Source organism: Papio anubis, chromosome 14, assembly GCF_008728515.1.
Source record: "Papio anubis isolate 15944 chromosome 14, Panubis1.0, whole genome shotgun sequence".
Classification (NCBI taxonomy): domain Eukaryota; kingdom Metazoa; phylum Chordata; class Mammalia; order Primates; family Cercopithecidae; genus Papio; species Papio anubis.
This window is the reverse complement of record NC_044989.1, coordinates 74889766-74900240: the sequence shown is the minus strand read 5'-3', so window position 1 is coordinate 74900240 and position 10475 is coordinate 74889766. Positions and strand designations below refer to the sequence as shown.

Genomic DNA, 10475 nt, shown 5'->3' with positions numbered 1-10475 from the left:
ACGCCATTCTCCTGCCTCAGCCTCCCGAGTAGCTGGGACTACAGGCGCCCACCACCTCGCCGGGCTATTTTTTTGTATTTTTTTAGTAGAGACGGGGTTTCACCGTGTTAGCCAGGATGGTCTCGATCTCCTGACCTCGTGATCCGCCCGTCTTGGCCTCCCAAAGTGCTGGGATTACAGGCTTGAGCCACTGCACCTGGCTTGTGTTTTGTTTTTTAGAGACAGAGTCTTGCTCTGTTGCCCAGGCTGGAGTGCAGTGGCCGGATCTCGGCTCACTGCAAGCTCCGCCTCCCGGGTTGACGCCATTCTCCTGCCTCAGCCTCCCGAGTAGCTGGGACTACAGGCGCCCGCCACCACGGCCGGCTAATTTTTTGTATTTTTAGTAGAGACGGGGTTTCACCGCATTAGCCAGGATGGTCTCGATCTCCTGACCTCGTGATCCGCCCGCCTCGGCCTCCCAAAGTGCTGGGATTACAGGCGTGAGCCACCACGCTTGGCTGGTTTCACTTTCAAAGGTCGTGCTAACCTTATAAAATTAATTGAGGAGGCCGGGTGCCATGGCTCCAGCACTTTGGGAGGCCAAGGCGGGCAGATCACCCGAGGTCAGGAGTGCGAGACCAGCATGACCAACATGGAGAAACTCTGTCTCTACTAAAAATACAAAATTAGCTAGGCATGGTTCCGCATGCCTGTAATCCCGGCTACCCAGGAGGCTGAGGCAGGAGAATCGCTTGAACCCAGGAGGCCGAGGTTGCAGTGAGCCGAGATCATGCCATTGCACTCCAGCCTGGACAACAAGAGCAAAACTCCATCTTAAAAAAAAAAAAAAAAAATTAATCGAGGAGTGTTTCTTCTTCTGTTCGTAAAATAATTTAAGATTGAAATTCTTGGCTGGGCACAGTGGCTCACACCTATAATCTCAGCACTTCAGGAGGCTGAGGTAGGTGGATCACTTGAGCCCAGGGGTTTGAGACCAGCTTGGGCAACATGGCAAGACCCCATCTCTAAAAAAAAAAAAGATGGAAATTCTTGATCTTTGCAAGTTTGATGGAGCTGATCAGTGAAATCATCTGATCCTCTAACTTACTTTGTGTGAAGATATTTGATAACTGATTACATTTCCTTAATGGTTATAGAGTATTTAGGTTTCTAAAATTTCTTTAGTATTGGTTAGATACATTTTTCTAGGAATTTGTCCATTTTATCAAACTTATTAGGATAAAGCTATTCATTATGTCCTCTTATAACCCTTCTCATGTTTGAGCATTTGTAATGATGTCCCTTTCTCATTCCTTATATTGAGTCTTCATTCTCATTTGTTCTCTCTTCCTAATCTGAGTCCTGGGGATAAGTATAAGTAGCCAGTAAAGAAAGAAGGCAGGAGTATTGGAGGCAGAGAACCAGCATGAGCAAATGCACTAAAGTGAATATATTTGGTATTGTTTCCATGAAAACCTTGAGGCGAAAAACAGTTTCTAATGAGGCTAACAATCAGGTAATGACAGATCTTAAAGAGAGTTTAAATTTTACCTTATAAGAGACTCAGACAACCAAAGAATTTAACCAAGGAGAAATGTAGTCATATTTTCATTTTTAAGAATTATTCGTTAGGTACTAAACACACATATACTAGGCATTGATGAATAAAATCAACAAGACAGGTTCTCTACCCTTGGAAAGGTTACAATATAGTGGGAGAGGGAGTCATAGAAACAAATTATAATAGAGTACAATAAATGCTAATAAAGAAACAAAGTTTATGAGGGCAGATAGCTTACTTTGAGACAGAAGCTTGAGTTTTTTGGTGTAACTTTTTATTAGTTCCACTCAGCATCTCTAAACATTCTCAGACTTACAATATAGGCAGACATCTAGATCTGTTGGGAGCTGTTAAAATTGGATGACTTGGGCCGGGTGTGGTGGCTCACGCCTGTAATCCCAGCACTTTGGGAGACTGAGGCAGGTGGATCATGAGGTCAAGAGATCAAGACCATCCTGGCCAACATGGTGAAACCCCATCTCTAAAAATACAAAAATTAGCTGGGCGTGGTGGCACGTGCTTGTAATCCCAGCTACTCAGGAAGCTGAAGCAGGAGAATTGCTTGAACCTGGGAGGCGAAGGTTGCAGTGAGCCAAGATCGTACCACTGCACTCTAGCCTGGTGACAGTGGGAGACTCTGTCTCAAAAAAAAAAAAAAAAAAAGGATGGCCTGGACAAGCTTTAGTACCCAATCTGACTCCTTTCTGGATTGTTTCCCTCAACTTGCGTTTTATATTTCAACAGAGCACACACAATTCAGTTTGAAAACCAGTGGTTTCTCTTTCCTTCGCTATAGGTGTAAACAATATCCAGCTGGTGGCTACAGTTCTGCCTCTGGTTTTGCTGCCATGCATCCTGGGCGAACTACTGGTAAAGGGCCCTCCACTCACACTCAGATTGACCAGCAACCTCCACGGCTTCTCATTGTGCACATTGCTCTACCGTCCTGGGGTGACATCTGCGCCAACCTCTGTGAGGCTCTGCAGAACTTCTTCTCTCTAGCCTGCAGCTTGATGGGCCCTAGCCGCATGTCCCTGTTCAGTTTATACATGGTACAAGATCAGCATGAGTGCATCCTCCCTTTTGTGGTATGTATATCTATATTTATTCATTATCCTGAAAAGAAATACAGTGGTAAGGTTTCTGGAATAGAGATCACAGTTATTAATACTTACAACAATAACCCCACTACTTCTCCACACACTGTAGCCCCCGAGTGACACCATGAGAGCCAGAGGACATCCTGCATATATAGGGGTATGCACTGTTGAAGAGAAACCCCAAAATTATTAATCTGGGAGTATAAATAGGCTACAAGCTGCCCCTTTCCACTCCAGAGAGAGGGAGAGAAACCTTGGCATTGACAGATGTTTGAAATGTAAACAACTGACTCCTTTTAGGCCCTTTGAAATGTAAACACACAAGGAGGGAAGCCTCTAAATCTCTTCTGAGGTCTCTGGCTATTCAATCATCTTTTAAATTATAAGACTTGCCCTTTAACCCAGGTACCAGTTTTCTTTGCTCAGAAAGCCCTAACTATGCAAAAACATGAAAATATTTTTTCTACATTCCACATAGACTCAGGTGAAACTGTCCCCTAGGGTTATGGAAGGTAATCACTGGGCCAGGGGCAGTGTTTTTACAAAGCTCCTTCATACATAAACAATTATCTATGCTCCTCTTCAAAATTTCAATCTTCCCTTTCTCCCTTGTATAAAATTCAGAATCATAGTGATGAGAAAGACTTCCAGAGGTTCTATGCATCTCCTTCCTTGAGGTAGCCTTGCTGCTAATATATGTTATCAAACGGATATAAGTCTTATTTAAGATTTCCAAAAGAGGAAATTTCATAAATCCATTGCTGAATTATGAAAGTAATATATGACTGGAATCTATTTATTTTTTGATTAATGCCTTAGTTTCCCTCATTGGAAGTGGAATGATAACATCTCTGTTGATACTATAAAGAATGAAAATAATATATATTACTTTATGCTTCCTGAGTTAGAACATACCCTGGTTGCTTTGACACAACCTTAGGCTTACAACAACTCACGGTTTATTTCTTGACAAAAGTCACACAGGGAAAGTTTTGAGTATAAATGCTCCAAGTGCTAAGTGTGGGGATTTTGTCTGTGCATTGTTACTTAGGCTGGGTTGGGGATGGGAAAAGGATAAAATTATTTAAGAAATTCAACTGATCCTTTCTACGGTTTGAGCATAATTTGGTACCTCTATTCATTATTTATTGCTGTATAACAAATTATCCCAAAATGTAGTGGTCTAAATTAATAAATATTATCTCATAGTAACTATGAGTTAGGAATTCATAAGTGGCTTAGGTAGATCAGGCTTGGGGTCCCTCATGAAGTTGTAACCAAGATGTCAGTCATCTGAAAGCTTGATTGAGGCTGGAGGATCCAGTTGTAAGATGGCATATTCACTTAGCTGTTGGCAGAAATTCTTATTTCCTGACTACTCGGATCTCTTCAAAGGACTGCGTGAATGTCCTTAATTTGTGGCAGTGGGCTTCTCCCAGAACAACTGATCCAAAAGAGAGGGAGACCAATGAAGAAGCCAAAATATCTTTTATGTCTTAGTCTCAAAAGTAGCATGTTGTCACTTCCTGTACATTCTGTTCGTTGGAAGCAAGTCACTGTTCCACCCTATATAGAATAACTGCAAGCAGATTTACCCTCCTGCCTAAAACAATAAAAAAAAAACTGGATAAAACCTATGAAAAACACTTTTCAAAACAGTGGACATCACGCAGCAAAGAACAAAGCCCCCAGGAGACAGGAAGTAAATGAGGTGGGACTTAGAATTGTCCCAGCTTGCAGATCACCTGAGGTCAGGAGTTCAAGACCAGTCTGGCCAACATGGTAAAACCCCACCTCTACAAAAATACAAAAATTAGCCAGACGTGATGGCGGCTGCCTGTAATCCCAGCTACTTGGGAGGCTGAGGCGGGAGATTCGCTTGAACCTGGGAGGCGGAGGTTGTAGTGAGCCGAGATTGTGCCACTGCACTCCAGCCTGGACAACAAAGCAAGACTCCATCTCAAAAAAAAAAAAAGAATTGTCCCAGCTTACTGCCTTGAGAAAGTTTCCAAACCACAATGCAGAGAGGGAGAACCTAGGGGTGGGCGCCAGTGGTTTCCTCGAGTCAAGGAGATGGATCTGGGACTTAAGGGAGACCAAGTTATTAATAGCTAGAGGAGAAAGAGCTACATAGAGGAAAGGAGAGAGCTACATACAGAACTCTATAAAGACCTGAAGAGGGTCCCCCTTGAGTATTCAGCAGAGTACTGATCAGTACATGTGCATGAGGAAACTACCCAAGGCCAAAGAAGGAGCCACCCTAAAAGACTAGAGACAATGGTGCCTGATACTCACAACTAGAATAGTACCTGTTCTTATCAGCCAAGCTGGAAATCCTCATAATTCATGATACATTGGGTAGAGGACTCAAAAAGATCTTGCCTTAGTAGTAGGGCATAAAATAGCCCACGACTTAGTACTGCTCAAGACTACCTAACATAAACTCAAGATCCTAAGTGTCACACTGTTTCCAGGTAACTTAACTATCCCAGAACAAAGCTCAATAATATTTATAGAAATACAAAACTATCTAGCACCCATTAAGGTAAAATTCATACTGTCTGGCATTCAATCAAAACTTAAATAGGCATGCAAAGAAGCAGGATTTTATGACTTATGAAGAAATTATTAAAGCTGACACAGAAGTAACATAAATGTTAGAATTAGCAGATGAGGACATTAAGACAATTGTTATAATTGGGTTCCATGTGTTCAAAAAGCTAAGTGGAGATATAGAAGATATTTTAAAAGTTCCAAATCAAACTTTTAGAGAGGAAAACTACAATTTCTGGCATGGAAAATACACTAGATGGAATTATTGACAGATTAGACATTACGAAAAAAAAGATCAGTGAACATGAAGACATAGGAATAGAAACTATCCAAAATGAAACACAGAAAGAAAACAATCATTTTTTTAAATGAATAGAGCATAATTGAGCTCTGGGACAACTTCAAGCCATCTAATATATGTGTAATTTTTTTTTTTTTTTTTTTTTGAGAGGGAGTCTCGCTCTGTTGCCCAGGCTGGAGTGCTGTGGCCGGATCTCAGCTCACTGCAAGCTCCGCCTCCCGGGTTCCCGCCATTCTCCTGTCTCAGCCTCCCGAGTAGCTGGGACTACAGGCGCCCGCCACCTCGCCCGGCTAGTTTTTTGTATTTTTTAGTAGAGACGGGGTTTCACCGTGTTAGCCAGGGTGGTCTCGATCTCCTGACCTCGTGATCCGCCCATCTCGGCCTCCCAAAGTGCTGGGATTACAGGCTTGAGCCACCGCACCCGGCCTAATATATGTGTAATTAAAGTCTGCAAAGGAGAGGAACAGGGGACAGAAAAAATACATTTAAAAAATGGCCAGAATGTTTCTAATTTTGATAAAAAACTCCAAACCCACAAATTTAAGCAATCATTGAATGCCATGCATAAGAAACATGAAGAAAACTACATTATGGCACATCATATAAAAACTATTGTTAAAGATGAAATCTTGAGGCTGAGCATGGTGACTCACACCTATAATCTTAGCACTTTGGGAGGCTGAGGCAAGAGGATCACTTGAGCCCAGGAGTTTGAGATATATGTAGAGGAAATACCTAAGACAATTATATTATAAACAAAGGAGGGGAAAGTGATATAAAGGGAGCTAAGGTTTCTACACTTCATTTGAACTGGTAAAATGTTGACACCAGTTGACTCTTGTTAAGTTTCTGTGTACAATATGATAATTAGGGCCACCACTAAAAAACCTATACAAAGAAATACACTCAGAAACACCATAGGTAAATCAAAATAGAGTATTTTTAAAATATTCCAATAGCCCATTGGAAGGTATATAAAAGAAAACAAAGAAACTAAAAACAGAGGGAACAAGCAGGAAACAACAAATAAATTGGCAGGCTAGCATATCAATAGTTACATTAAATGTGAGTGGCCTAAAAACATCAATTAAAAGAGCTTGGCAGAGTTAATTTTTTAAATGACCCAACTATATCCTGTCTAAAAGAAACTAACTTCAAACACAATAAATGTAGGCTGAAAGTAAAAGAATAGAAAGGGATATATCACGCAAACATTAACCAAAACAAAGCAGGAGTGGCTTTATTAATATATCAGATGAAACAGATTTCAGATCGAAGAATACCAGGTACAGAGAGGGACATTAGACAGTGATGAAAAGGTCAATCCACCAAGAAGATACAGAAATCCTAAATGTGTATGCACTAAACAGCAGAAACTATGAAATATGTGGAGCAAAAACTGATTGATCTAAAAGAAGAAATAGATAAATCCACAATTATAGTTAGATTCAGTGTCCCTCTTTCAACAATTGTAGAACATCAATAAGGATACAGAAAAACATCAGCCAACAGGATGTAATTGACATTTATATAATACTCTACCCAACAACAAGCAGAATGCACATTCTTTTCAAGCACCTATGGAACATTTGCCAAACTAGACCATACCATGGGCCATGAAGGAAAGAAACTTAAATTTTAAAAATTGAAATCATACATAGTATGTTCTCTGACACAATGAATCAAGATAAAAATCTATAACAGAAACATAACAGAAAAATTCCCCCAAACACTTGGAAACTAAACAACACACTTCTAAATAATCCATTGGTCAAAAAGCAATATGTCAAGGGAAATTTTAAAAGACAACAACATTGAACTAAAGGTAAATGAAAATACAAATATCAAAATTTGTGGGATGCAGCTAAAGCAGTGCTGAGAAGGAAATTTATGGCACTAAAATGCTTACGTTAGAAAAGAAAAAAGTCAAATCAGTAATATAAACTCCCACCTCAAGAAACTAGAAAAGGAAAAGCAAAATGAACTCAAAACAAGCAAAAGGAAGGAAATAATAAAGAGCAAAAATAAGTGAAATTGAAAACATAAAATAGAGAATATTAATGAAAAGTAGTTGATTCTTTGAAAAGATCAATAAAATTAACAAACCTCTGGCAAGAATGACAAGGAAAATAGAAAAAGAAAATATAAATTACCAATATCAGGAATGAAACAGGGGAGTGTCATTATAGGCCCTTGTTATTCCAAAGAATAGTAGGAGAATACTACAAATACCTTTACATACGTAAATCTAACAACTTAGATGAAATGGACCAGTTCCTTGAAAAGCACAAACTATCACAGTTGCCCAATATGAAACAGATAGCTTGAATGGCCCTGTAACCATTAAAGAAATTGAATTCATGATTTTTAAATTTCTGAAAAAGAAATCTTCAGACCCAGATGGTTTTATTGAAGAATTCTACTAAACATTTAAAGAAAAATAACATCAATTCTACATAATCTCTTCCAGAAAATATAAAAGAAGAAAATACTTCCCAACTCATTTTATGAGGCTATTTTTTATCCCAAAAATAGACTAAGACAGTACAAAAAAAGAAAACTGAAGACCAGTATCCCTCATGAACATAGATCACATAAAACTTAACAAAATATTAAAAAATAGAATTCAGCAATTAAAAGGAATTATACACCATAACCAAGTAGAACTTATTTCAGGGATGCAAAATTGGTTCAATATTTGAAAATCAACCAAAGTAGTACACCATATTAAAAAGCTAAAGAAGAAAACCACGTGATTATATCAGTTGAAGTAGAATAAGCATTTGACAAAGTTCAACATCCACTCATGATAAAAGCTACAGCTAATGCCATATTTAATAGTGAAAGACTGAATGCTTTCCTGCTAAGATTGAGACAAGACAAAGATGTCTGCTCTTAGTACTCCTCCGCAGAGTACTAGAAATCCTAGGCAGCACAATGAGGTAAGAAAAGGAAATAAAAGGCATGCAGCTTGGACAGGAAGAAATAAAATTGTCCCTATTTGTAGATGATGTGATGGTCTATTTAGAAAATCCAAAGAATTTTATACTACCCTTTGAGGAGGAGTGTGTCAAAGAATTTGTAAACATATTTAAAACCACCATGGTTCCCTTCTGGTGATATACCAACACCTTAAGTCACGTGGTAAGAGCCTGGATTTCTGAGACGGAGCTCAATCCTCAGGTACTTCCCATTGGTAGTTTTGCCCTTAGGAAATTGCCTCTATAGTAACCACCAACCCTCTTATTATAAATATACAAGACATTTGTTGGTCATTTTCAGACACTCAATTCAGAGAAATCACTCTATTTGCTAATATGTTAATAACATTAAGCAGATATTATAGAGTGTTTACTGCATACATGGCATCATGCTAAATGTTTTTTCCATGACTTTCACTTTTATCCTAATATATGTTTGCTTATTGATGTATGTATTCGATGTAGTTTTTAAAATCTATTGTTATCTTTTAGCTTATAACTTTCAAAAGTATTTTAGATTTTATTTTCCTTTTTAATTAAGTATTTATATAAGGAGCTGTTAAGTCAGTCAAATTGCTAGGAAGAAACAGATAGATGGCACATTCAAACCAAATAATTTTCAAAGAAATATAGAAGGGAATATTTACATAGGTGTGGGCAGAGTTTAGATGGTGCAATAGGCATACCACCTCTAGGACTGAAGAGGAGGGAACTGTCTGAAGAGGGCTGCCTGACAGGATCTTTGGCCTTTGTTAAAGAAAAAGTTATTCACGACACTTGTTAAATTATGGTAAGAAAGACCTTATTGAGGACGAGCACGATAGGTATGTTGTTATGATCCTAAATAAAGGGACCATAGCATTGATCCCTTGGAAATCCATCAATGGGTATAAGGACCATGACAATGGAATGTTGCAATGGGAAAGAGAGATTGGGCTCAATTCTGAATATGGCACAAGCAAGTGGGAATATATAGCCAAGGAGCATATGGGGATCAGTGGATAGTTAACTAAGAGGAAACATCAGGGGTAATGGGAATTCTGGCTAAACTGACTTACAGGATTCTTGCTGAAAACAGGCCAGGGTGTTCAGACATCAGCTGGGGGATAGTGCAGGATGAGGAACCCAATCAGATACTGAGAATGATCAGACATTACGAGTAGGGGATTCTCGCCAAACTGACTTAGCAGGGTTCTTTGCTAAAACTAAATTTTATAAGGAAGTGCACAGATGGGCCTAAGAAAAGGTTTAAAAGCCTGACTAAAGTTTGATCAAGCAGAGAATCACGTTGCCTTCAGAAGAAGGACGCAGCCATCCTGTGGCAATCTGGTGAGGAGGAAGCCAGGAGATGAAATACCCTGACCTCACTTTCCTCCCACATGCAGATCTCCTGCTGGTGCCTCCCATTGGCCAAAGCCAGCTGGAAGCAAGAGTGTGAATGGCCTCATTGAATCAGTCCCTATGGATCACCTTCCTAGGGCACAAAATAGGGTAGAGAAAAGTAGAGAATGATCTGGAAGGGCAAATGGAAGATATCCAGTATAAAAGGTTTCTTAGGAAATGAGCCCATGTCCCAAACAAGGGCAAAATGATTTTTTTTACTCCTCAAGTGGCTATGTTATATCCTTCTGGCACTCCTCGGTACATTTGGACCTAGTTGAATCCCTTAATCTTTTAGTCACTCCACTAGAAAAGGCAGATATCTTTACACTAGAAACCACTGACTTGTCAGAAGCTCAACTAAGCTGGGAAAGAGCTGAGCTGTCATAGTAGCTGATTAACGAAATCAAGCCACAAATGAAAGGGTAAGCCTTTATTTACAGTAATATTATAAGCAAGAATCTAAACTGGAGAAAGTGCCTACTCCCTCTTTTCCATTTCCTCCATGAAACTGTGCACTGGTTGAGGATAAGTGCAGACATGGGGATAGTTTCACTGTTGAAGGAGTCCTGAACAAAAGGCTCTGGCAATTTTATGCACCCTGGGGTTGATGGGAGGGC

The 10475-nt window shown here is 39.5% G+C and overlaps 1 protein-coding gene across 3 annotated transcripts in view; it reads left to right on the top strand.

Moving 5' to 3' along the window:
* Window positions 1-10475, top strand: part of M1AP (meiosis 1 associated protein) — a 96786-nt gene that overhangs the window by 4856 nt on the left and 81455 nt on the right. For all 3 annotated transcript variants that reach the window (XM_021924997.2, XM_009184491.2, XM_009184490.2), the window contains exon 2: window positions 2337-2628. In XM_021924997.2, coding sequence (XP_021780689.1) covers window positions 2389-2628 — 240 coding nt within the window. In that variant the 5' untranslated portion in view covers window positions 2337-2388. The remainder of the gene's footprint in view (window positions 1-2336; window positions 2629-10475) is intronic.